Genomic DNA, 27,338 nt, shown 5'->3' with positions numbered 1-27,338 from the left:
TTGTTAAGTGAGTGGAAAGCTATTATTTCACCATTCCAAATGCTATAGCAGTGCAGGGATACTTAGAGTGAAAGAGAGGAGGGGGTGATGAAGATCGATAGGGAAACCCTTGGCGATGGAACATCAGTAATGCTATAAGGATGCTCCATCTCCCTCTAAAGCCTCTCAACTATTTGTCTTGACCTTTTACTTGAAGAGACGTTTATGCACTGCTCTGCCTCCAGATCAAATGTCTGCCATTTTCATAACATCCTCTCTGTATATTTACCCTTGACTTGGCAGCCAGTTCTGTTCAGTCCGGGTTTCACATTGTAAGTAGTGTTTCTGCTCTCTCTAGCATTTTGACATGCTTCAATGTTCAAAAAGCTCTTTATTTTTCTCATACTGCCTGTTCTTTTCACCCTCTGTCTGACACCACAGCCTCCTCCTATGCTCTGATTGGTTAGCTGGCAGGCTCTGTTGTGACTAGTCAACCGCTTAGAGATGTCCCGCCCCTTAGTTTATCACACACAATGTAAGAGTGCTATCCAACAGAAGCGTGAGTGTTAGAGAAAGTCCCTCTGAAGAAACGTTGAGATTTTAGCCTTTGCAGACCATTTACATGCACTAAAACATATACAGCACACAGGGAACCCCCCCAAAACGATAATAGGGCCTCTTTAAATGTTTTATCTTCCTATGGGACAATAAAAAGATGGTTGTTTCAAGAGGATTGTTTTGGTCGAAAGGCTTTGAGACATTAACATTTTTCCAGGATTGTTTGCTTCTTAAGATTTCTTTCTTCCAACATTTGGACATCAGGGTCGTAGTACGAGTTAACCTCCAGTTTTAAGTCGTAGTAATGAATGAAAGCAAATGTGTTGCAGTGAATGTCTCCTGCGTTAGAGAAACACATATTTTTTGTGGACATGAATCAAAGTTAATCCAGTTCTAAAACGCACCATCAACAAAAGTCCAATAAGTGAATTGATGATTAAATTGTCCTCTGAAATAAATCAGCAGTATTGTGTTTGGAAACATTTGCCTTTTATCTTAATCTAAATCGCTTGTCTTTGCAGACAACTGTCTCGGCATAGCCGTCGATGTGGCCTCCGCCTCAAAGTGGCCCACATACTTTCATTAATTGACATCAGACGAAGTAATCTGATGAATACAAAGTGCCCTTTAGACCAGACCGTGCCACATAGACACACACACAAACACACAGAGCAGATGTTTCACGTAATGGGAGCGCAACAGGAAGAGAATTCAATTCAATTTGGCCCCAGGTCTAATGGGACATCAAGTGGAAGAGGAAGGCGATAGGGTTTCACACTGGAAGCCCATCTGTGTCCATGCTCCCCGAAGAACCCACCCACCCAGTGATGCTGTTCGACTGAAATGAAAAAAAAAGAGCACCCTGATGCATCGTAGGCAGTAAGCACCTTCTCAAATTACACCATTAGGCCTCAGGGGGGTGAGAGGAAGGGCCTAAGATCGGTTTAGTTTGATGGCATTCAATGCATGTATTGTCATTGTACAATTTCATTCCATTCTAAAGGGATTAGGAGACTCCGGGGCGGCGGTCAGGTGACCTTCAGGCGTAACATGGAAGTATCAGTGTCATTGTTGGTCCACAGCTCCCAGGAGACAACACACCATTATGCTTTTCAAAAGACTTTGTTCTAGCAGCATACACAGTGTACTTCCCTCTGTTACCGTACGAGATGAGAGACTACACCCTAGTTATTGTCATTCTTATTTTAAGCAATATGCAAGGAAATGATTGACTCTTAGCTCTTGTTGTTTTTTTTACTTTCAGGAAGTAAAACCAGACTGTGAAAGGGTTACATGTGTGAGAAATGTCAATCACAAGGTAGCCCTGCCCAGAAGCAGAGCCTACTTTATGACCATTGTACTTTAAATGGGACCTTTGTTTCCAAAAGAAACCATGGATTGAGACTCTGTAAGGAAAATGTTTACTAAGTGAGAAATATGGTTCTTTTTTTCATAGACTTCTATACAATCTGATTATTTTTGCAACCAGTGGAGTCAGCCTATTGGATATTGAGGGAATGCAAGTCTACGGTAATCATTTCAATGTTTTGGACCAGGAACTTGTTGCATGGTTTGATTGAGGCTAACGGTAATCCCCAATATATAAGTGATCATAGGTAAAGATGAGACTAATCTTACGTCTATGAATTGATTTTGTTTCTGAATTTATATGTGATTATTGTACACACCATATTTGTGGGACAGAGATTTCCTCCTCAGAGACACCGGTTCAAAATATGTTGATACTTAGATTTGAAGATAAAGTGGTTTTGGAAAACTCCCATTTATGGTTGAACGCATTAATATAGCCAAAGGGAACAAGAGGACTGGAAAGTGGTCCTCTGTGGAGAGATCTTCTCCCTTTGATTTGAGCTGTGTGTGTGTCTGTTATTAATATCTAGGAGTATTTGTGTTACGGTCTCACACCCCGATTGATCCAACAGTTGGATTTCACGGCGTGTAATGTCAGCAAGCTGTTAGGAGTCACATTTTCTACCTTAAGTTTCCAGATTTTGCCCTACAGGCTCGCTGTGTCATGACGAGCAGATGCAGGCGAGAGAGGCATTCAACAGTTCCAAGTCGGAGACAAACTGCACTCAAAACGAAATTACCATTAAAAGCAAGCTGGAAACCATTTTGTTTTGGGCTGTTTGGCCAGCAGCAGGTGCTTGTGGAACACATGGAGATACATCTCTTTAACATCCTTGCTCAAGGAAAAAACACTCACTTTTTAAATGTGCCAGCAGGTCGGGAGACTCAAGGTTTTTCGGCGCTCTAGGCGACTCCTGCCTCAAGACATTGTGAGAGCGATCGAGTAAAGTGGTCTGTAAAGCAGCTCCAACATCTCCTTTCTTTAATGATAAAATCATTTCCTATTAACATTGGCAGCCATGCTTGGAGTATACTCTTCTGCGTGAAGTGCGTAATCTATCCTTTCCTGAGGCCAGGGTTGGTAGTAGAGGCATGTGACTCTAAAATAAAATATACAGTAACAGTGGGAGATTTTGAAAAGGAGGCTGTGCGGGTTTTTCTGACCCACGAGAATGAAGCAGATGGTAGAGAAAAAGCCCTAAAGGAACATCGTGGATTGCTGTGCATATTTGTCGCATTTAATGATGATCAAGGCAAGAGCAGCTCTGTCCCCCCCCCCCCCCCCCACACACACACACACACAGCAACATTCCTGTGAGGTAGAGAGCTTTTGGTCGATAAAGACTAGACAGACTCTAAGTAGCTCCTCTCATCATTAGCTCCTCCAGCCTTCTCTATAGCTACGACTGCTCATTTGTAAGTGCGGGATGTTTCCCCGGCTGTGGCTCCCATCTTTTGTTGCCCCCACTGTTTGCCATTCAGTTTATGGGGCCCACACACACACACACACACACACACACACACACACACACACACACACACACATGGATCCCTCTCTTTTATTATGGGAATTCCAGGCACATGTGAGTGAAGCAGGGAGGCAGTCCTGATACCCCTCCCCCCTCCGGCCTAGCCCCCTCATTCTCACAGATTTCTCATGGGGCTAAGGGAGACGAGAGGGGGGAGGAGGAGGAGGAGGTGGAGGTTGGTAGAGAAGAAGAAGTAGGAGGAGAAGGGAAGGAGAGCTAAGCTAATTCATCAATAATCTTTACCTAATCCCTCCCTCTCACAGTCTCCTTCTCACTCTCGATCTCTCGCTCTCTCTCTCTGCCTGGAGGCATTCAAGCAATACATCCATCCCCCGCCCCACCTCTCACACACACACACACACACACACACACACACACACACACACACACACACACACAGCCCTTACACACACACACACAGCCTACACACACACACACACACAAGAGTCTGCCTGAACACGTCCAGAGGGAGAGGATGAATCGAGCTGCAGAGTGTTATTTCTTTCGCCTCCATATGTGTGTCAGTGTGTGTGTGGGGGGGTGGGGGGTGTAAGTCGAGTCCTCTGAGGGGCTGTGTGTCTTAGCTCTGACCGGGAGCCAAAATGGTGATTATAGAGTAGAGAGACTAGGTGTGGCAAGATGGGGCGGCGTCAAAGGCTTTGTCTATAGATCCCGTACAGCCCACCAACCGGGAGGAGGCTCTGCCCGTCTGTCAGAGTCTGTCCCGGAGCCACGCTCAGTCTGGGATTGAAAGAGCTGCTGCTGCTGCTGCTGCGTGGGGCTGAACCTCTCCTAAACCCGGGACCTTAACCACCGGAAATTAAGACAAGTTCAAGAAGCCTCGTTGGGACCTTTTCTAATCCAGTTACGAGACGGAGTGAAGAACTGCGCAGCACACTGCCTCTTTTCCCACTCATTTAATCTTCTTTTCCAACTCATGACAACGATTTTCAGGAGTAAACTTCAGTGGAGTGCCCGCTGACTCGCAGACCTTCTGGAGAGGAGTTTTCCTTTTTTTGGGGGGAGAGATTTTGTTCTACTTTTTTCAAAGATGAGATTTCAATGAGAACACCAGTTGGAATATGGGATTTTTAATCTATGATTTGGACCATGGGGACAGGAAACTATGTTGTTTTACTCAGCTCTGGGTCATTTTGATAAGTATGTCACATTAATCCGTTTATTCTGACCTATGATGAATTTGTCCTGCTTTGATTTCCTACTATGTTGGCTCGTGTGTTGCAACAAGTGCATTATACACGTCTATGCACGACTCAAGCATACGTTTTATCCTGTAGTTCAGACTTTAATTTCCCTTGTTAGTTTGTCTCTTTGTCATTTCGTAACAGCTTTTTGACGAAACTGTTGAATAGTGCAGCCTAGTTGAAGCTCACATGCCATGCAGTTTGATAATTTACACATGTTTGATTGAGTAGCTGGAGCTCTGGATGCTTTACTCATCATGTGATTAGTGTGTGTTGACCTTCGCCCCTTTGCTCTCGTCGGCTGACTGAGCGCTGACTTCCTGCTTTAACCCCACTAATTGTTTGGTTCATGGACCTCTCCTCCTACGTACTTTTTACTCTCTCTGTTTTCTTGCATTCAGATGTTTAACCTCTGTTTTCTGCTTCCTCTCTCCACAGCTCTTGCAGGTAAGATCTCTCCCACCAGCTCAGACGCTCTGCTCAGCTTCTCACCAGTGACGGCCAACCCCTCGCCTCCCAATGTGTACCTTCCCGCCAACTTCAAAATGTCCAATGCACAACTGGCCTTCTTCTTGCGGGAGGCTCAGATCTCAGGACAAACAGTTGGTGGCGGCGGCGGTGGCGGCAGGAGCAGCCCGAGCACCGGACACCCGCTGCAGCGCTCGGAGAGCTTTGTGGTTTTCCAGACAAAAGACCTCCCTGCCATCAACATAACCTTTGGGCCTTTCGCCCGGGACCAGGCCCTGTCCAAGGAGTTGCTGCAGCCGGCGAGTCCGCTGGATATCCCAGGACAGCTGACAGTCAACTGGAAGGTGCGGGCATTCATCGTGCAGGCGAGGGTTTTCTCCAACAACCCCACGGTGCAGGTGTTCTTCTACATCGCCGGGCGCGACTGGGACGACTTCAAGGCTCAGGACAAGCTCCCCTGCGTCCGTCTGCACGCCTTCCGGGATGTCCGTGAGATTAAAACATCCTGTCGCATGAAAGGCAACCTGGCGCAGTGTTTGGCCCAGCTGGAGCTACCTCCCTCCTGGTTTAACACCAACGTGGCCCCGCTGGGTCGGAGGAAAGGCTCGACTGACGGGCTCCTGGATGGGCTGACCAGTGAGACCCTGCAGGCCGAGCTGTACTACACCCTGCACGGGCCCAATGTGGAAGGGGAGTGCAGTGAGGGTTTAGGTCACAGGGGTGGTGGTGCTTCCAGGGGAGAACCTCTGTCACAGCACCCCCTGCTGCGCATCGGGAGCATCAGCCTCTACCAGGCCAGCCAGGAGCAGCTGCTGGTGGACAAACAGCTGGACAAGAACATGTTCCTCAGGCTGCCCGAGAAGCCCCTGAAGCCGGGGGAAGTGCTCAAAATCTCTCTCTACTTGATGCCCAACTCCACCGTGGAGCAGTTCACCCTCAGGTAAGTCTCCGTCACACTGAGGAGAGGCTCTGTGTTTCCTGATTGCCTCCAAGTTCATTCTGTCCTGAATGTCAATTGTATTGTGCATTTCCACGTCTACCCTTTAAGGAAGAAAAAAGGATCAAACTGTTTACATGCACAGCACAAGCTCATCCTGTTTCCATGCAATCATGTACACAAGAGTTATTGATGAATAAATTATCTGCATGGTTCCTGGTAGACCTCAGACAACATTAGTCATGTCCCTGCTGTCATGAACTGCACTCTTATATCTCCCTTTATAGTTATGCTCACACATAATTGCCTTCAATTTGTCTCAGGCAAAAAGGCCCAGGCTTCAGGCTGGAGTGCTGCATGTAAACAAAGCTCTGCAGTGTGGATGCTGCGTCTTGTGAAGTCCCCAGTGCAAAGGCTTATAAGAAATATGGGATTTAAGCGTCCAAATAGCCCTTCATTAATGAAACAATTATCACAGCACTGGATGTCTTCATCACGGCCTTCATAATCAGCCTGATTCAAAGCAGCGCAATTAGAAAACGGGGTTTTACCTCATAATTAATTGCGGCATTTTAAAATGGCACATGATGTATGTAATTCAAACGTTATGTAACACGCATTCAAGTCTTCAGCTTTCCGTCTCATGCATATCGACGCCATTTACGTTCATTTTGTGTCTAAAGCGCCTAATGAGCATGTAATCGCATGCTTTATCCCCGTCATTAATTTCTCCTTTGAGCGCAGTGATGTGCCACGAGTAATTAAAGTCAGGTGAGATAAAAGGGGAGACGACGGGGTTAACGTGAAGCCGGTCATCGTTTGAAGCGGTGGCTTAATATCCAAGAGATTGTAGGAATGATTTGCAGTGAAGACAGAAGTTTGTGTTTAACAGCACAAGGCCCGAGTCCACCAGGGGATGTTTTGGGATCACATATTGAAGTGGATATCCAAAATACAACACTCAGTAATACAAGCGGCCATATTGAAACCATAACGTGATTATTTCCAACATAGTATGGTCATTAAATGGTGCACATGTCTTTCTACTCGTGGTGACTACAGCAGCTGGTGCTTATTTTCTAAGGAACATATTTGATCCGCTGCCGATTTTGTTAGTTTTCCCACTTACAAAGAAACTAAAAGTCTATACTTTTAATGGGAGCTTTATCTGAACAGTGAGAGACAGAAGATCAAAAAGAAAATCCAGAAATGTACATTAAAAAGAAGATGTACACTGATTTGCGTTTAATCGTTGGCGCATCAGGATTTTAATCCATTACGGCGCACTGTGGTCCCAGCTGCCTTCAGATCGAGTCCCTCCTGTGTAGTTCTTGGCTGACCCCTCACCTGTTCATGATCATTGATGCCCCAAGAGGCGAGATCTTATATGGTGGAGCCCCAGATTGAGGGCGATTGATGGTCATTTTGTTCTTCTTCCGTCTTCTAATAATCAAACCAGTTGTCTCTTTCTCACCAAGCTGTTTGCTGGTGTTTTCTATGCCAGCCTTGTGCCGGTCTACGTTCTTGTCCCTGATGTCCTTAGACATTAGTTCCACCATGATCACAAGACCTGTCTATGGTGGAGAGGTTGTAATCTGATTTATTGACTGTGGACAGGTGTCTTTTATCCAGGAGTACTTTCTTATTTGACCGCTCCGTGGGAGCCAGGATCCTTGTTGGTTGGGGATCAAATACTTATTTCCCCCAATTAAACGCAAATCAATTTGTATCTTCTTTTGTTGTATGTACACATCTGGATTCTCTTTTTGATATTCTGTCTCAAGTACTTATTTCCTTCATGGTACATAGTGCTTGAGAAGTTTGCTAAATATGTAACATACCGTATGAAGGATATCCTCATTATGTTTGAATAACGGCAAAACCTCAGTGAGATCAATAAACGCTCCGCCATTAATCATGATGAATTACAAAATGGCATTTAAAGAGTATTTAATGCGTTCCTCCTTCAGTGCTGGATTAAAAGGAGGCGGTTGAATTTAAATGCATGCAATTTGTTCTCGTGCTGCAGATGCGTTCAACATGTCTTCATTTTATCTAACATAATAGAGCTTTGTACAGCCAGGAAATATCAGAATCCTTCATTTTCATTTGATTATTATCATGTTATCTGATTATAAAGGTCTGTTTGACAGGGTTTTACCCTCCATTACTCCCACTACCACTTCTGATATGGCAAACTTCATTTGTGGTCCCCGCCTTCTCCTCAGGGACTCTCAGGTGTTAAATGCTCCTCTATATGTTCACCAGCGGTTTGCTGTAGAGCAGGTTGTAGTGTACTGTGTTTTTAGAGCCTATTTTTTTGATTAAACACGGCTGATGTTTGTGGCTGTAAACAAGTGGCAGGAGGGAATGAGAACAGTAAAGTTGTCGGACAGAGAGATACACAATGAGCTGAAAGACACGGGAGTAGTTTGGTGATTATTCTCCACAGGTTCTTCATCTTCAGCGTCTCCTTTCACATTGTCATAGTGCTTTCATTTACTCAAGTACTGAACTCAAGTACAATTTTGAGACTTGTACTTTCCTTGAGTATTTCCATTTTATGCTACTCTATACTTTTACTCCAATACAATTATTTAATCCCTTTAGTTGCTAGGCAGATTAGGATTAATGATGGTAAATATAATCAGCTCTTAAATCAGACTGTAGTTCACCTGCAGTAAATCCAGCAGCTACCCTGCAGTATACAAAGCCATTCAAACTAGCTGCACCTTTACCAGCTCTGAGAACACTTTAATGATCAATCATTATAAAACATATCAGAGATATTATTCTGAAATGGACCAATCAGACAATGACTACTTTTACTGTCGCTACTTTAAGTACATTTAGAGGAGAGTACTTTCTACTTTCACTGGAGGAACATTTAGAATACTTTTACTGAGACAGAGTATTCCTACACTCTGGTACTTCTACTTTACTCAAGTACAAGACCTGAGTACTTCTACTTTACTCAAGTACAAGACCTGAGTACTTCTACTTTACTCAAGTACAAGATCTGAGTACTTCTACTTTACTCAAGTACAAGACCTGAGTACTTCTACTTTACTCAAGTACAAGATCTGAGTACTTCTACTTTTACTCAAGTACAAGATCTGAGTACTACTACTTTACTCAAGTACAAGACCTGAGTACTTCTACTTTACTCAAGTACAAGATCTGAGTACTTCTACTTTACTCAAGTACAAGATCTGAGTACTTCTACTTTTACTCAAGTACAAGATCTGAGTACTTCTACTTTACTCAAGTACAATATCTGAGTACTTCTACTTTTACTCAAGTACAAGATCTGAGTACTTCTACTTTTACTCAAGCATAAGACCTGAGTACTTCTACTTTTACTCAAGAACAAGACCTGAGTACTTCTACTTTTACTCAAGTACAAGATCTGAGTACTTTTACTTTTACTCAAGTACAAGATCTGAGTACTTCTACTTTTACTCAAGCATAAGACCTTAGTACTTCTACTTTACTCAAGCATAAGACCTGAGTACCTCTCGGACTACCTTCCCCTGGTTTTGGGTAATAGAGCGTAATATGAGCGTCTAAAATAGAGCCAGTAGTTAAGGTGCCGTTACATTGTCTTAGAAACAGCCGTTGGTGGTATCACTGTGCTTGCTGTGCTCCTCTTTACTCAGAGCGTCATTATTCATTTCCTTTGTGTTTCAGAAGGATTGCAATGACTGCTGAAGTTGCATTTCTGAGTTTGACCCTCTGCCTAACAGAGCTGAGGGAGCGAGAGGCGGCTTTTTCCCTGCTCGGTTGTCACAATATTCAGCGTGATAGAACAAAATGATTGTTTGCACTTGACAAAGCTTAAGGAAAGTAGGTTTTTTTTTACCTCCTGCTCGTCAGCGGGAAAGCAGAAAGCATCCCAATAGCTCGGCAACAATGATGAAACTCACTGTAAATATGGTCGTTAATCTTAACTGAATCTCTTAACGACGAGCTACTGTATACGGGATATTAATTAAGCCCCAATATGCTCCGAGGGAAAGCTGGTATAAAACTCTCCCTGCAGGAAGGTTTTATTAATAATGATTCCTCACATTTGAGCGTGAGGGATTTACTATTAATAAACTTAAACCTCTAGCCCCTGAAGGTAACGGCACAAAAACCTCCAAACTTGGTGGAACTTTGTGTTGATTATTACCAAAACGTTTCAAAGATACATATTTATTGTCCTTGGATAAACCTTGACAACAACATCACAACTAATGCATGTAATAATCAAGATACTTATACATCTTTACAGCCTGCACCTCTGTTTGTGCATTTTACCCAAAGGAACTTCATTTATAGCCATATAGTTGCTTGCAAGACAATCAAATTGCATGGAAAATGCTTAGCGTCAGACTCCAAGAAAGCTTATTAACAGTTTAAACTAACCCTTATATCATTCAACTGTATTCATTTTATATTTGTATACCTTTTCCTTTTGTCACAGGACACATCTGGGTGATGACAAATCAACTAAAGAAGCAGACCTGTTGGCTGTGGGTGGGTTATATGTGTTATTTCCAGATCAAATACCCCAAAATTAATGTATTGGCCAATCAGGATTCATATGACGCAGCGTTGCACTGAACAAAAAAGCTTTCAGAACAGCCAAACTTTTTTTTATATCAAGGCAGTCCTTGTGAGTTAAAACCCACTTAGCAATTAAACAAATTCTGACTTGTTTCTGACATTGACCCGTCTCTCACTAAGTGATTTTGGATGGGAGGCTTTTTGTGTGTATATTGAAAGCAATTCTCCCACTCCTCCTCCGCCTCCTCCTCCTTGAAGCCCGAGTGCTAACCATTCATTATCAAAGAGCCCCACCCCCAGGAATCCCAAGCATGTGTCTTCACACCGTCAGAGCAACACTTAGATCCTGAAGACTCCCCCCCACCCCCCCACCCCCCCATGATCCAATATCAGCCATGATATCCTCACACAGCTACAGTATCCGAGTCTGGGAGTGTTCTGAACTATAACAGATGAAGGCCTTCATGTGAAGTCGACATTACAACATGTCTCATTAAATCAGAGGAAGAAGAGGAGTGGGAACGGGCCAGCAAAGGCGTGGTGTGACAAAGCTACAGCGAGGCTTTGTAGTACAAGAGGAAGGCTTTGTCACATCCCCTGCCTCTTAAAACATTTAGCTGACCATGTTAGCATCCACCCTGCAGTTCTGTCTCTGAGCCTCCTACAGGAATGGAAATGAGGAGTGATGAAATAAAAAAAGACATGGGGCAGGGAGAAGAAAGCCTGGTATCAAACCTCCTGAGTGAGTCGGCACTGCGGGTGTGAATTCAGAAATTCGTGAAGCCGACTGCAGAGTCGTCCTGCGCATCGAGGAAGATGATTAAAGATGCAATAAGGAGTGTCTTGAAAGATGACTCACAAGGCTTTATCTCCCTTTGCCTCTATCAATTTTATTCCTCTTCGCTCGTCCAGCTTTGAAGAGCTCTGACTTGTTCCTGCAGATGAGGACAGGACCCTGACCGCTTGGGTTCATGTCGTGCATAAGGAAAGCTGTGTACGTTTGTCAGGCTGCAGAATGATGTGGTCTCTCTACATTAACTTCTGCTGCTCTTAATGTTATTTAAAATCATTATGCCGCCTTTGATTGTCTCTCATATTCTCCTCTCACGATCACACATTTATATATACAGTATAGTGGCACCAGAGTGACGCGGTTCATTAAAGACGCTCCTCTCATCATTATTGTTTTGCAGAATAAAAGTAATTATATAGTCGTGCTTCAAACTAATGTTATAGCCTATTGTTTTACAATATTGCACGGAGGATTCAGTGTCAGAGCAATCATTTAATGAGGAGTGCAGCAGACAGAAACAGACACATACTACATTTACGTGCACACTACCATCTTATTGATATTGTTCTGAATATGACAATAATTGAAAGCTGAAAGGGGTCACATGAAAGGCGAATTCTGTGTCAGTATTCCAAATCAGGCCTTATTCTGAACGTGGTATTCTCTGGATAGGGCATACGGGATATGCAGATATTTTGGGGGGTTTTAGGAGCCTTATTTAGACCTTTACCTGTTTACAATCAACTGTTTGCATTGTACACATAGTTATATCCAACCGTTTGCAAGGCTTGGGAGCAAAAGTGCACCTTTGTTGTCGGAAGGAGACACACAACTACTTATCGTATGAAGGACTTAGATATCAACAGGTTATGGCTTTGCACACACGGGTAAATAAGTGTGTGAATGGTGCCAATTTGTACAGCAGCTTGAAAAAGACAATTCTTTTTTAATGGCTATTTCAAAACCCAGAATATGTTGTGCATGTTAACATAGTTGCTCACCTATTAGCACCGAGGCTAAAGGCAAAGTAGTGGGAAAATATCAATGATATCACAGGATTTAAGTGTGTTTCCGATTGGAAATGGTTTAAAGTCATTGGATGTGACTTACTCATCTGGTTTAAAAGCTTTATTGACATATCTACGTTGACAGACAATTAACCACAGCACTCTGGAGAGAAGTATAATGTTGCAGAAGCAGTTCTTTAATTTAATCTGGCTTCGACTAGGCGCGAAAATCAGCAGCAGTGGTGTCGTGACGTGACACCAGTCGGGGCTCCGGGCGGTGGAAACACAACCGGAGCTAAAAAGAAGAACCAGTTCGGCACCAGAAGAGCACGGAGCTTGACGTGGAACTGGTTAAATGGAGTCCCAGTCAGTGGTGTGTGTTACTTGTGGTAGTCATGAACATTTAGCCACCTTTCAGCTTGTTTTGGGTTTTCCCGCCCATTACCTCTGCTCTTTTTTTTTTTTTCACCAACAAAAACCGTGATAAATCTCACAAGATCTTTGAAACATAAACATGTCTTCCTTCTCTGCTGTCACTCCGAGGACTATCCGTCTCCGCTTCAAGGACACGTAAGCCATTTCCGCACTAAATACAAATCTTTGGCCAATGAATCATTCTGAGATGCTTGTAATGTCTTCATGGCGTTGTCTCGTCGCAGCGCATCAGGGATGATTTATTCACTCAGATGCAGTCAAAGCATCGCAGCGAAAAACGGTCTAATAGGACAGCATTCTTAAAACTCTATATTTAGGTTGCTGCTGCTGTTTGTGTTTTGTTGTTGTTTTAGTTTTTGGGGTCTTTTTATGTCTCGTCGTGCTGTCCTGTAATGTTTTGGTATCGTCTCAACTTGTGACTTTTGAAAATAAAATAAAAAATATTGATTAAAAAAGTGGGATAATAACACAAATATAAACGCTAACATATTTAGATTTAATTTCATTTAATTTATTTCCAAATTTTTGTTATTATTATATTGTTTTAAGGCTCACGGTAAAGCAGGATTTATTTATACTTTATGTTAAAAAAAAAGGACAAATATAGTTTAAAAAAACTGTTTATGGGAGCCAATAAATAATGTAAATATGCAGAATAATTTCCTGGGAATAAAGGCTGATTGTTTCTCACGACCAATGCTACAGATATTTATATTTCAAAGCAGCCCTGTCCCCTCTGCCAGTGAAAAGATGCTTATTTCCACTGTCCTGGAACTAACCCTGCTTTGCTGAAGAGCTGCAGCTGGTAGGCAGCCAGAAATACGTGTTCCCTGGTTTATTCATGTGGAGACTTGCACACAGGGTCATGTCGGTAGCTTAACCTGAGTAAGACTTTAAACAGCACCCGGGTCGCTCGTGCATGGCGATGCAGAAAAAGTGACGAGCTGCCAATTGAAATTTCGGCGACTCATGACGTTTCCGCTGAAGTGGACACATCCTGGTTGCGGTGCTCATCTGTGTGCACGGTGCACGGCTGTGGGAAGCCCTGGGTACAACATGCAGTATTCAAACGCCCTGGCTACCAAGTAAAGGCTTGAGGAGAGTGACCCACATTCAGCAGTGGTGGCTTCTTCCCCGGCAGATACATGCAACTTCCTGACCTCAGCCTCTGCTTCCTGCCATCTCTGGGGTCTCGCTCTGCGTCCCACGTCTCAGCGTCGCTGTCAGTGTCTGCTCCTCTTTTTTTCCCGGAACTTTGATGGGAGATGTCAGCACCTCTCGCCGCTCGTTCGGATCGTATGACTCGGGAAGTGAGGCCTTTCGCCAAGGGCCGTGTTGTCACGACACATCGTGTGACACGGAGTACTGATGTTTATCAGCTGATGGAAGGAGAGAGGGTCAGGAGAGGAAATAAAACAGCTTTCCTATGAGGACATATTGGATTGTACTTCCTCTACTGCTTCCTTGCTTCCTGTCTTTCTCAAGCCGTGAACGAGTTATTTGAGGTCGAGCAGCAGGGGGGAAAGTATTGTGAACTTTAATGTGTGCCCATCCCCTCTTAAACGCCGTTGGCACAAGTCACAAAAGGGGGGTAAACTGTATGTGCCAAGATTTTAATGAAATGGACTTTTTTGAGCCTGAGTTAGTTTTTAATGCTTAAAGGAAGTTGCATGTGTCAGCTCTCTTCGGCTGGCAGCCATTTATGCGGGTTTATTCCTCTGCTTGGGCTCATAGTGAAGTAATTCAGCCCCTTTTCTAACCTTCAATAGGCACGCTGAGCGACTTTGTTTAGATAATTCTACGCTTGAAAGATTTTTATTTAAGAACCATATCTTCGGAGGGCTGTTTAGTTTGCTCAGCACGCCGCTGAGTGTTGGGTTTTGAGACAAACAAACCCGAGCAATTAAGTTAGACCTTCCATCTTACTCAACTCAAACCCACAAAGTTAATCTGGGTCAAGTACACAGCTGTAAACCCATTATGCATTCACACATAGCGTATCCCTTTTTTCACCGTATTTTCAAAGCCTGTTTGTGGTTTTCCTGTTCCTGTAGTGTGTTTATAGAGGTTTGTGTGCATGTAAATGGTCTGCAAAGGATACAATCAGCAGATGAATCCTCATTTAGACACACATGCACGTGTATTACTTATTTATTTTACTGTATTAACTGAAACAATCCTAGAGTTTACAACAAAATATCAGGCTAAATGATATAAGAATGTGTAATAATGAGGGTTTAACACAAAGCAGTGCAGATGATGGTATAATTGGCCAACCATTTTCCCATTAAGCACGTAAACAGTCTTGAATTCATTCCTCTTGACGCCTTTAATTGTGCTGGACTTTGTGATGTGCTCAGGCTTTGTTGGAAAATGATTATATATACGTTTTGGTGTGAAATTTGCAGAAATCTATTCCCGCTGCTCAGAAACCGTGCACATACCTTTTGTAGTCCAAATGGCTTTCATTAATCTTGCTTTAAATTAATGTAGTGTAAAATACTACCGGCTGCTTTGCTTTAAATCCCTTTGCTCTGATATTAAGTTAGACCTTTTCATCCCCAGTTAATCTACAGATGGCTATGAAAGCTGAACATCTGCGGAAATGTTTGCCATTATTTTGTCCGTTTGATTGCGTTGGTCAACTGAAAGCTTAACATTTAGATGCATTATATTAAATGCTTTTACTTCCACCGCTCATTTAGTGATCATACTTTGGGGAAGTTGATCTCATGTCTGTTTGTCCGACAGATGGATAAACCCAAACATCCGAAAGATTTTCTCGACTTTTTTTCCCGCTTTTACCAGTGCATATTGGAGCCAAATCCTCCTGCAGTCTGCCTGGTTCACACAGACAACCGGAGAGACAAATTGACAAAAGCTCAGAGCTGCTCATTTCCGAAGTAATCAAACAAGCTGTCCTCAGGTAGGAAAATGTGTTTTTCATTTGACTGCACAGGCTTATGTTAACTGTTTTATCTTTGTAAATCCATTTTCCTGTGCCTCAAAATGAAACTGCACATCTTCCAGTCACCCCACGTGTTTGTTCTCCCTCCAAACACACTTCTTTGTTTTCAGCCGGACAGCTTTATGTTCAGATTTAGCCTCCCAGAGAATGTGTCGTGCTGCATGCCGCTCAGGATGTGAAATATGTTGACGTCTCTCCAGGAATGCAGATGTTTGTTTTTCTGCAGTCTCACTATGTAATGTATGTATGACTGGAGTCTGTGCTGCTTGTCTGCACAGCATGTTTGGAGGAGGAAAGAGATAAAGATGTATAGGGGAAATAAGTCTCCTCATCCTCTAAATTATAATTGACTTCCCCATAAAAGGTGCATCTTTTATGGGGTAATTGTCCCGTAAAAACGTAGAAAACATAAAAACGTGGCTCATCTTTGACCGTTACTTGCTGCTGGGGATGGCTCTATAAAAGTTATTTTTACTTTTTGAACCATTTATATCATCATCTGAAACATTTACCTGACCTCCTGATCAAATAACATCTTATTGGTGAAGTAAAATGTATCTGTCCTCTCTTCGGACGAGTAAATAGTTCATTTTCACAAAGAAAAATGAGCCGTTAATGCTTTAAAACCCAGATTAACAGCAGTTGTCAGTAAGAGTGAATCAAATTCCCCCACGTCTCCGAGAGAATCTGATTAATTCATCAGGAAGAGTTTGACTGAACTCAGTTATTTCCCTTAAGAGGCCCTACCATTATTTGTGGAGTTTTCCCAGTGTGTTATATAGGGTTTTGGTGCATGTAAATGGTCTGCAAAGGATACAATCCCAACAGATTGGGCTCTGGTTTCAGAGAGAGGGTGAAAAGAGGTGCTGCAGCACAGGCAGTATGAGAAAGATAAAGAGCTTTCTGAACCTTAAAGCATGGAGACATGTCCCAGGAGAGGCACAAAGGGGCATGATAGGGCCCCTTTAAGGAAGAGTTGCTTTCTTGCATTGCTGAGATCGGTGTTGCACAACTTTCTCTCTTTCATGACTGGATGACATTCAATAAAAGAAAATGCAATTATGTAAATCCGTTGACAGGCAGGTAGTGATCTAACCCTGCAAGGTTATCATATTTCTCTGTCGGCGGGAAATTTCTGTCCTCCTTTCTCACCCATTAGATAATTTCTCTACCGGCACAAAGCCGCCCTCCTGCGACAGAGCCCTATGTGGTTATCTTCAAACCCTTCAAGGGTTAAGATAAGACACATTTTCTTCTGCAGGCTGCCTCCATTTACCTGTCCCTCCCCCTTTCATGTTGTCACCGACAGAAATTGGACAGGTTTTATTACTATCTCCCCCTCCCTTCCTCCCCGCTTCTTCCTCCTGCCTTTCATGATGTCTGCCAAGAGATTTGCCGAACCAATCTGAAGTAATACACACAGCTCTGCCCAGCGTGAAGGACTGTGCTGCCCAGTAGGCTGCAGTTTCAAAGGAGGCAGTCATGTGGAGAAGTTGCATCTTCACCACCGCAGCTGACTTTTGATTTTAATGATGTGCTGTCCGCCCTGAGTGAGTGTTCTTTGCAGCTGTTATTTGCAAAGCTGAACATCGAATCCTGCAGATGTACTGTTTACTGAAGTCCTGGGAGAGGTCATTTCTTTACAAAAACTTCTCGGAACTCGAGGAATAATTGAGGGGGTTTTGACAAGAAGAGCTTTTGCTTTTTATTGATCCAGAAAGAACAAAAGCCATGTCTGTTAGGTTTGAGGCTGTTAAGATTACCATGGACCATTAGCGATTCCACTTGTCGTCTCAACCTTGTGTTGCAATGCAAACACTAAAGTCCCAGCAGAGAGGACGGGAAATAAGTCAGGCATAATGCTCCATTCAAGGCAGTGCCGTGCGGCCTCCATATCAATGCACCTTTGCTTTTATTCGCAGCAGTAATGCTTAATGAGTAATGGGTGGGATAATGCACTGTGGGCACAAAGCAGCAGTCCTATAGACATGATTTGGTTAATGCATATTCATAAAACATGGCAGCCATCCAGGAGCACTAATCTAATAATTGTGAATGCATGAATTGGTTTTCCACTTCCCTCTGGCGGCTTGATACGCCCCGGCACATTTTCACTCTCATCACGTCTTCATTTGAAGCGGAGGCAATATTCAGTCCAGCTTCTGCAGCGAGTGCTTCAGAGCCGCCGCACAGTGCTCCCCGCCTGCCGCTGTTTCGTGTTGTTCGTGGCAAACAATCACAAGAGCAATCGCCTGAAATTGTACAACTTCCAGTGGCTTATTCTCACTTTCATGTCACAGAAAAACAGTCCCATTGCTTTTTCTTCTGGTGAAATTTGAACTCAAGTTGTGTTTCGGGCCCAATAAAAGCCTCAGATGTGAGACTCTTTGGATAAGGAGAATTTGAAATGAAGGTAAGGCAACCTTTGGTTTGCCAGTACTCTGCTGGACTCCACTATCCTCCTCTACAATATTTCCCAGGTGGTGTGACCCACAGCAATGAGGCGAGCCAGGTCCTCGTTTCTCATGAAAGCCAGCCGTGGGTAAATATCACTCGTCTGCTGAGCTGCACTCGTATTATAACACCTACTCTGTGCCCGTGTTGGCATGCATGGTACCTGGCTTTTCATCCCTTACTGCTTGATATACTGTACACAGATCTATACAGACTTTTGGGTACCACTTCACAACAAGACTACCCTTATAAAGGGTTCATAATTAGGTTATTAAGTAGGTTGTGAACCCTTTATTAACCATTAAGAACCATTTATAAACCACTTCCATACATCAACACAGGCTCACTATTTGGCAAGATGACTAAGCCTTATATTGGCTACCTAGCTTCCTCCCTCTTCTTCATCAGCCTGCGTCCTTGGTATCGGTTGTTCACTGAGTTGGTCCCCCCCCATCCATCTTGATGTTTCTGGGCATTTCTTAAGCTAAGTAGCCAATATAAGTCTTAGCAGTACAGATAAATGTGGGTTCACTATTTGGCAAGCAGCCGGTCCCCGTTGCCCTGTTTATCTGTCGTCTTATAAAAGCTTATGAATGATTTATAAAGTATGCACAACCTGATTAACAAATGAATAACAAACTATTGTAAACCCTTTATAACGGTAGTCTTATGTAAAGTGGTACCGACTGTTTGCTCATCCCATTGTGAAGTTTATGTTCATGTAAGCGATGTAACGCCAAATAGCTTCCAGTAGCCATTAACAGTCAGCCAGCTGAACGTTGGAAACTCTTTCTGAAAACACAGCACCGTTGAAGAGGATGAAAAGAAAATGAAGCGACCAAAAATGGTACGAGAAAAAAGTCAAACTTGCCTATATTAATAACCAAACATTTAACTCTGCCTTCATCCTAGCAGGGCTTGTAGTTCCTTCGGGTTCTTACAGATGTTTCTTGCTTTGGACAGTGATACTAGCCAGGCGGCTGGGTGTAGCCATGCTGTTACAATGTTCAAACACGGAGATCAATCGTCCTGTTCACGCAATCCTTCGAGCTCAGAGGCACGACCAACAGAAGGGAAAACACTCAAATGTCTTCTGCAAATCTGTTTCAACGTCAAGAAACTTTGAATTTCTCTACTTTATGACCCTTCTATTGATATGTGCTAGTTTGAAACTGTTCAAAAGGTGTTGTTTAAAAGAAATGATAGAAAACACATGAAGTTATTATACCGACCTATAGCAGCAGAAACATTCTTACCCACTAAAAACATCTGAAGGAAACTGTGTGTGTGTGTGTGTGTGTGTGTGTGTGTGTGTGTGTGTGTGTGTGTGTGTGTGTGTGTGTGTGTGTGTGTGTGTGTGTGTGTGTGTGTGTGTGTGTGTGTGTGTGTGTGTGTGTGTGTGTGTGTGTGTGTGTGTGTGTGTGTGTGTGTGTGTGTGTGTGTGTGTGTCTGTGTGTGTGTGTGTGTGTTTCTTCATGTTGTTGTTGATCATCCTTTGCAGTGAAGACATTAAAGCTTCTCCATAAATTAATTTCTATTGATTTCAAACATGTTTTTGGACGTGTGAAATATTAATAAACCAGAAGTACTGCGTGACCCCATCTTCACACCCGCCCCCCAACCCAAAGGTTAGGAAAGCATGCGAGGCAGCATATCCACAAGGGGGGGGCGATTCTTTTGTAAACATTATGTATGCTGCGGGGGGGGGTTTGTGGCCCTCGGCTATACTGCTACTGTATTTCTTCAAGAACACAGGGTGAAGCCTAACAACTGCAAATTGCATATGTGGTCAGGATTATCCACAACCTCTGTTTGATGGCTTCATGCCGACTGCTGCTGCAACAACCTCCCCCCCCCCCACCTACCTACATCCATGTCCCACGCAGCTCTCCACACCCCCACGTGTGAAACCTCGTCTCTTTTATCTCATTTCTTTGTTCTTCTCGAGGGAGGAGTGGAGGATCCTGCTGCTGAACATTTCCAGGGCTGCTTTTAAATAACATGTATTTGGAACCCACCCCTCAAAAATATGTGAAGAAAACTAGAACACAATTTGTTATGGCCATTTGCAGTGCCCCCCCTCCCCCCTGTGATGATCATGAACATGTACGGTATTTCCTTTTTTCAAATTTTGGGAGAGTGCATCCTCAAACTATGGCGTGGATTTGGTTGCATGAGAGACGCCCCGTTGTGGATTGTTTCCTGTAGTTTGTTTGTATATGTTTTTGTTTATTTTGTCGGGTAAACACTTTATTCATAAAACTAAGTATTTAAAGAAGCCTGTCCTGTCGTGTCTTCTATAGCTTTTGATGCATGTAAATGGTCTGCAAAGGCTAAAATCCCTCCAGAGGGAGTTTCTGTCCGGCCTCTGGTTTCAGACAGAGGGTGAAAAGAGGTCAAATAAAGAACATCAGGGCGTGGAGACGTGTCAGTGGAGACACTGAATACAAATATGAACCTGGAAAATGAGCAGAATATGGCCTCTTTCATTTAAATCAACACACATTCTTTTTTTAGAAGCAGTCTGGATGAATTGGAAGCCAGCTTCTCCGCAGCGGTGAGGTTTTAAGGACTCTTTGTTTACTCCTCTGCGGTGTGTTTTGTGTTTTGTGTAAGAAAGCAATTCTCATGTCGTAGCACTAGAAAGCATCCTGCAGCCGAGGGACCCGGAGACTCTGAGAATATGGTTCTTATTTCAGGCTCAGGCTCGAAGGCTCCTTTATATTGTTTGTCTTTCCTCACGGTTGTCAAACCGTAACTGATGGGATCAGATGTTTGCAGGGTCAGTTTGGGGGTCAGGCAAATTATTTTGCACAATGCACCTCTGATTGAACTGTGTCCTACTTTCCTTGCCGTAGTTATGCTCCTCGATGTTTTTTGTATGGTTTTATTTGCGGTTTCTCCTCCAAAAATTGTACAAAACATGGTTTAAATAAAGTTGTACTCTCTGTATGTGCAAGGAATGACTTACATAGAACATGGATTGAAAAACAACAGATGCTTTTACTTTTAATTGTGATGTTTCACCCTACAGACCATAAACATCATTATTTCCTCCCCTCTTGAGCAATGAGTGGTATGCAAGAAAGTTTCTGATGATTTGTATTGAATACAGCTAATTGCTTTTCCATCAAGATAGCCTCCATTAGCTCTCCACCCACCCACAGAGCAGCACCACAATCACCACTGCCCACGGACTGGAAGCTATTGGAAATTAATTTGACACCTACCTAAGATTTACAACTCAATAGCTTCTTGCATATTTAAAGCAGTCTAACCGTAGACAGAGAACATGTTTTCTTTCCTCCCTTTTTAAAAATAAATAAAGGCATAATTAGAGTGCCAATAGTCCATTTCCACTTCTCATTATGAAGTAAATGTTGATTGCGTGTAGAATAATGACACCATCAGCAGTGTGTTTGCTTTGCTATAAGCCTCGCATTCACTGTTCAAATCCTGTCAGCCTCCTGGAACAGTCTCCCAGGAAAATAAGGTCTTGATTTACGTCACGATGGAAGTGCATCAAAGTAAATGTGTAAAACAAAATGCACAGTGTGTCCTGCTTTTAGGCTAGAAATGGAACAATTATATGGTTGTCTTTGTAATGGCAGCGCTAACATCTCAGAAATGCTAGGGTGGGGGAAATGTTTTCGGGTTCCACTCCACGGATACTCATTCATCTGATGATACAGTTGGAAATAGAGGTGTGTGTAGGTAAAGTATGTGCACACATGCATTCATTGTCATGTCCCAAATATCCTGACATATGCTCATGGAAGTACTTGATTCTGATTAGCTTGATCATATGGTATCTGATCAGCCAACAGGTTTCAAGCTGACACATAATTTAACAACGTACAATCAACGTATCATGCTGCATTAGCGGTGACTTCTTGTATGTGAAAGAGTTCTGGGTGCTCAAAATAATATGTTTAAAGAGTGAAATGCTAGATTGAAGGCATCATACACCACTTTTCTAGTCCACCGTTAAAGAGGTTAACCTGCTCATCAGTTTCTTGATCAAGGACACATGTTGACACTCTTTCTAGAGGAACCTGGGGTTGACTGCTCTCCCTCCTGAGCCTTTCCACTTGGAACAACAACTTAAAAAAACAAACTCAACATGCTGTTTAACATTAGGAGCAGTAAAATGAAACACATCTTCTTTTTAGCGTGCGTGTTGATTCCACTTTCCCAACTGAAGCTTGTGTTTCAAGTCCAAAGACAACATGGACGCACCATTGACCTTACTGGAGGTCAGCGCTCTCCGTTTGCCAGTCCTGTTGTAATATGTATTGTGTATGGCTTTAAGGGGTTATGACAAACTTCTCGGAGCGCTGAACTGCATGCAGGATATTTAAATAGAAGCACGTACTTCAAAACCAAATCTACTCTCAGAAACTTTTAGCACTTGATAGCAACAGGCGCTAATTCGGCATGAATCCACCCTGGGAAAAATCCCTACGTCATGATCCCACGCCATCCTGACATGTAATTGTGTCATTAGCTTAGCCTGACACCACCTTACAAAGCTCTAGCTCTATTTGAACCATCCCTTTAATCCATTCACATCCAAGTGTTGGAGATCAGACAGTGTCGTTCTTACGGTGCAAATTCATTTTGACAAGAAAATCTGCCATTAGGGCGAAAGAGCGACTGATACTCCTCCTCCAGTAGAAGTATTTTTTAGCAAAGTCTGCCGGAGAGACGACATGATAGAGAGTGAAGCATTACAACAAGAGGAATTACAGTTGTACACTGAAACATGTAGAGGTTGTCGACTTGTGTAAAAATAAAGACGGAGTCCTGGAAATACAAGCTGAAGAAATCAGTCGTATGAAGGAATGAATAATAACACTGGATTGATTCATCTCTGAACTAAGAAATCCTGATGTGTTATGTGTTCTTCATTGTTCATTTCATTTCATTCTCTATTTTGGAAAAGAACCAGAGGGTAAAATGTCAAATAATTCACCATTTGTGCTACAACTCTTTGATTATATGCCTATAAATACTAGTACTCTGACAATGACAGTTTCCCTCTTACATAGCATACCATCAAAATAAACCCCGTATGCATTTATCACTGAATCACACAATGACTGGAACCATATCGCTTTCCTCTTATCACATGATATGGGATTTTGAAACTCAGATCGAATCAGGATTCAATACCCCATCATAAAACACTGTTACCAGGCAACAAGCCTCAGCCTCAGCAAGGTGCCTGAATGCATTTGCTCGGAATATTAGCCCTTCATTTACTTTAAGGAAAGTGCCGCGTGTCGCCAGAAAGGGGGTTAATTATTCTCTCCCTCTGAAGCCTGGGATAGAAGCAGGCGTTGACACTGAGTTCTTTGTGAGCGGCAGGAGATTTGTTTGGTTTGTGTTGTGCCTCAGCCTCGGTGGGTGCGTAGTATTTCAGCTCCCAGGACGTCACACGATGCCTTTTTGGTGTTAGGTACTATTGGAAAACAAGATCTGTCTCCTGTTGTGTAAAATGTGTGGAAACACAAGGAGGAGAAGTACTGAGGTCTTTTTTTACTTATTTAAAGTAGCATCATTTACATTTAATCACTTAGAATTTAAAGACGTGCTTTTCATTTCCATTCAAGTAAACTTACAGCATGAAAATACACTAAAAAGTACCTAAATGAACAGTAGTTGTTGCACAGAATGGCCCAATGAGAAGCTAATAACTAAGGTCAAATAAACGTGGAGTGGAAAGTCGACACAAATTGGACTTAAATCTGTATCTTTATTGGCTGGTTTCTGCCTGGAAGTTTAGGGAGCGCTTGATTTGATTTGCAGTGCTTTATGCATGTGGATATTCTAAAACTACATTAGATAGACTCGTGTAGACCTCAGATAGACCACGTTCCTGCAGTTCCAGCAGCAGCATCTGTAACCCTAACCGAAGGCCACTTCAGCACACAGCATGTGCATTAACTTGTTAAGCAGCATCAAGGCCCTCTCTTTATCTGGAGCCGCTCTTAATTGGACCTAATGAAGGCAGCAGAGCACGGTGTCAGAGCAGCAGAGGAAGTGGAAGCGGCTCAGCCAGAAAACACTATCCCTCTCCATCGCTCACTTTCAGTTCCCCCGCTCTTTATCCACTCGGACACCTCAGTGGACCTTCGGAGAGCTCGATGTTGGAGAGCGAGACGATTGGAAGTGACAACAGGTCCCCAACACCCTCGCTGCCCACCTCTGGGTGTCGTGGCTGTTGTGTGTTGCCGCCCTCGGGGGGCCTGGAGTTATCTGGTGTGGAGGAAGGCGGGATAGTTAGTGTTTACAGACTCAAACACCTGGGCCCAGGGAGTCTGCCGCCTATCGTGTCTCACTGCGTTAAAGCTTCACTGGGCAACAGCTTAAAGTGGAATAACACCCCTGAGCTGAAGTGAAGTCAAACATGTCTTCTATTCCAAAAGAGAGACTGTGGATAAAACATTTTATTATCTGGCTTCGAATTGATCGCTTAAACACAGTTCCATCAAATTGATGTTGTGTCTGGTTAAAGCCAGCTTGCCTGCTAACTACCACTGACTTGTAAACACCAGGGTAAACACGTCTGACTGTCTGCTCTAATGGTAAAGCTCACATGTTTAGAAGCATGAACAACTTTTACAGTAGCATGCTAAAACTTTTCCTCTGTTTGTATATGGAAATGACCAATTCTATGTTCCAGAAAGAACGGTTTTCATTTGGTTTAAGTGCCAATACTTAGGGACCATAATGGCATCAGTAAGGGAGCATTTTCCGAGCCTCTGCCCTTATTTTCAGGGGTAATTTGAGCCCGTTATGACAGGATGAGCCCAGTTTCCCTGTGTAAAGGTCAGAAGAACATACCCTCCTTTGTTGTCCTCATAACACAGCTGTCTTTATGAACTGATAGTCTATATATATAAAGCAAGGTTATTATGGTAACTTCACAGGATATTTGAGTGTCACTAACCTACAAGCTCATGCATTTAGAAGCACAGGTAGTCACAAGCTGTTGCATGGTCACTCTGCCATCATTGCTTAGCTTCTTGTGTGGCTGCTTTTTTACAAATAAAAACCTCTGCATTGTTTTTGACATAGAAATGTACTTTATTTTGCCATAATTGCCAATATTCAAACCATTTTGGCAGAAATATTGAGCATTTTCAGAGCCCCTGCCCCCATGTGTTAGGGAATTGTATGCATTTGTGACAGGATGGACTTTTTTATGACCGTGCAAGGATCGAAAGAGCGTTCATTATTCTCTGTCACCATTACACAGCGGTTTGTAGTTATTGTAAACTGGACGTTCTTGTTTAGGCAGCAAAGGAAAAGCTTTTTGTTTTAGATCATAATGATAACTGCACACGATATTCGAGTGTCACAAACACTGCGGGCAATCCCAAATGTGTCTCCCAATCAGCTGACAAACATTTGTTTAACATTGATGGACTGCTGCAGATATTTCAGCAGGAAACGGCAGCCAAACCAAACAGTCACGTGGCTCATTGTGATCTTCAAAATGATATATTGGCAGGAAAACGTGCTCATTTAACGTGTGTTTTTGCTCTTACATTCAGTGCTGCAGTAAGGAGAGCTTCACAGCCCTTTCATGCGTTTAAACGCCTGTAGCAGTGTGTCGCATTACTGTACCTTTATCCACGGCTCCTCAGACATCAATGTCCAGGTGAACAATGAACACGTCCATGTTTGTGCCAAAAGCAGAGCCTGGAAACTACACATCCAATTTTATCTTTAGCAGCCTTCACCTCGGCTGTGAGAGGGAGAAAGGAGATGTGAACATGACTTTGATACAGGTCTGGGTACACAAGTATGTTCTATTTCTGCACCCTACGTCTGAATTCCTAAGAAAAGCAGCTTGTTGTGCGAGGAGTAAACGTTGGTGGCTGCAGAGCCTCGTAAAGCTGGCAGCGGCTGGATGATGGGAGATGTTTCCGGGATGTTCTTTCTGCTCACTGCCTCCATGTCGCATGCTTTGGAAGGGGTGAGGACGCTCGCTGTTATTGTCGCTGTCACTGTTAATACCCACATGCTCTGTGCACACATCAGAGAGGGTATCTGGGCCCTAACGTGGGGCTGGATTAATCTGGATTGTGTCATAAACTAGCTAGCTATCAACATGTAGTTTAGCATTTTGCATGTTAATGTGTGTGTGAGGTGTAAAGTAACTAAGTAGATGTACTCAAGTACTCTGCTTAAGTATCATTTTGAGGTACTTGTACTTCACTTGAGTATTTCTATTTTCTGCTACCTTGTACTTCTACTCCACTACAATTCAGATGTAAATCATGTACTTTTACTCCACTACATGTATTTAATCCCTTTAGTTGCCGGGCAGATTAGGATTACTCATGGTAAATATAATCTCCCTTGAATCAGACTGTAGTTCACCTGCAGTAAATCCAGCAGCTACCCTGCAGTATACAAAGCCATTCAAACTAGCTGCACCTTTACCAGCTCTGAGAACACTTTAATGATCAATCATTATAAAACATATCAGAGATATTATTCTGAAATGGACCAATCAGACAATGACTACTTTTACTGTCGCTACTTTAAGTACATTTAGAGGAGAGTACTTTCTACTTTCACTGGAGGAACATTTAGAATACTTTTACTGTGACAGAGTATTCCTACACTCTGGTACTTCTACTTTACTCAAGTACAAGATCTGAGTACTTCTACTTTACTCAAGTACAAGATCTGAGTACTTCTACTTTTACTCAAGTACAAGACCTGAGTACTTCTACTTTACTCAAGTACAAGATCTGAGTACTTCTACTTTACTCAAGTACAAGACCTGAGCACTTCTACTTTTACTCAAGTACAAGATCTGAGTACTTCTACTTTACTCAAGTACAAGACCTGAGTACTTCTACTTTACTCAAGTACAAGACCTGAGTACTTCTACTTTACTCAAGTACAAGACCTGAGTACTTCTACTTTACTCAAGTACAAGACCTGAGTACTTCTACTTTACTCAAGTACAAGACCTGAGTACTTCTACTTTTACTCAAGTACAAGACCTGAGTACTTCTACTTTACTCAAGTACAAGACCTGAGTACTTCTCCCACCGCTG

At 42.9% G+C, this 27,338-nt stretch overlaps 1 protein-coding gene across 2 annotated transcripts in view; it reads left to right on the top strand.

The window, feature by feature from the left end:
* The window catches only part of tmem132e (transmembrane protein 132E), a 354,237-nt gene that overhangs the window by 241,917 nt on the left and 84,982 nt on the right, over positions 1-27,338 (top strand). The window contains exons 1-2 of one of the 2 annotated variants that reach the window (XM_063896186.1): positions 4,248-4,598; positions 5,081-6,050. In XM_063896186.1, coding sequence (XP_063752256.1) covers positions 4,520-4,598; positions 5,081-6,050 — 1,049 coding nt within the window. In that variant the 5' untranslated portion in view covers positions 4,248-4,519. Of the gene's footprint in view, positions 1-4,247; positions 4,599-5,080; positions 6,051-27,338 lie in introns of those variants that run through there. The other variant, XM_063896187.1, reaches the window with a different exon arrangement.

This window comes from Eleginops maclovinus, chromosome 11 (genome assembly GCF_036324505.1).
Source record: "Eleginops maclovinus isolate JMC-PN-2008 ecotype Puerto Natales chromosome 11, JC_Emac_rtc_rv5, whole genome shotgun sequence".
Classification (NCBI taxonomy): domain Eukaryota; kingdom Metazoa; phylum Chordata; class Actinopteri; order Perciformes; family Eleginopidae; genus Eleginops; species Eleginops maclovinus.
Note: the sequence above shows the minus strand (reverse complement) of the source record. Positions and strands in the feature narration are given on the sequence as shown.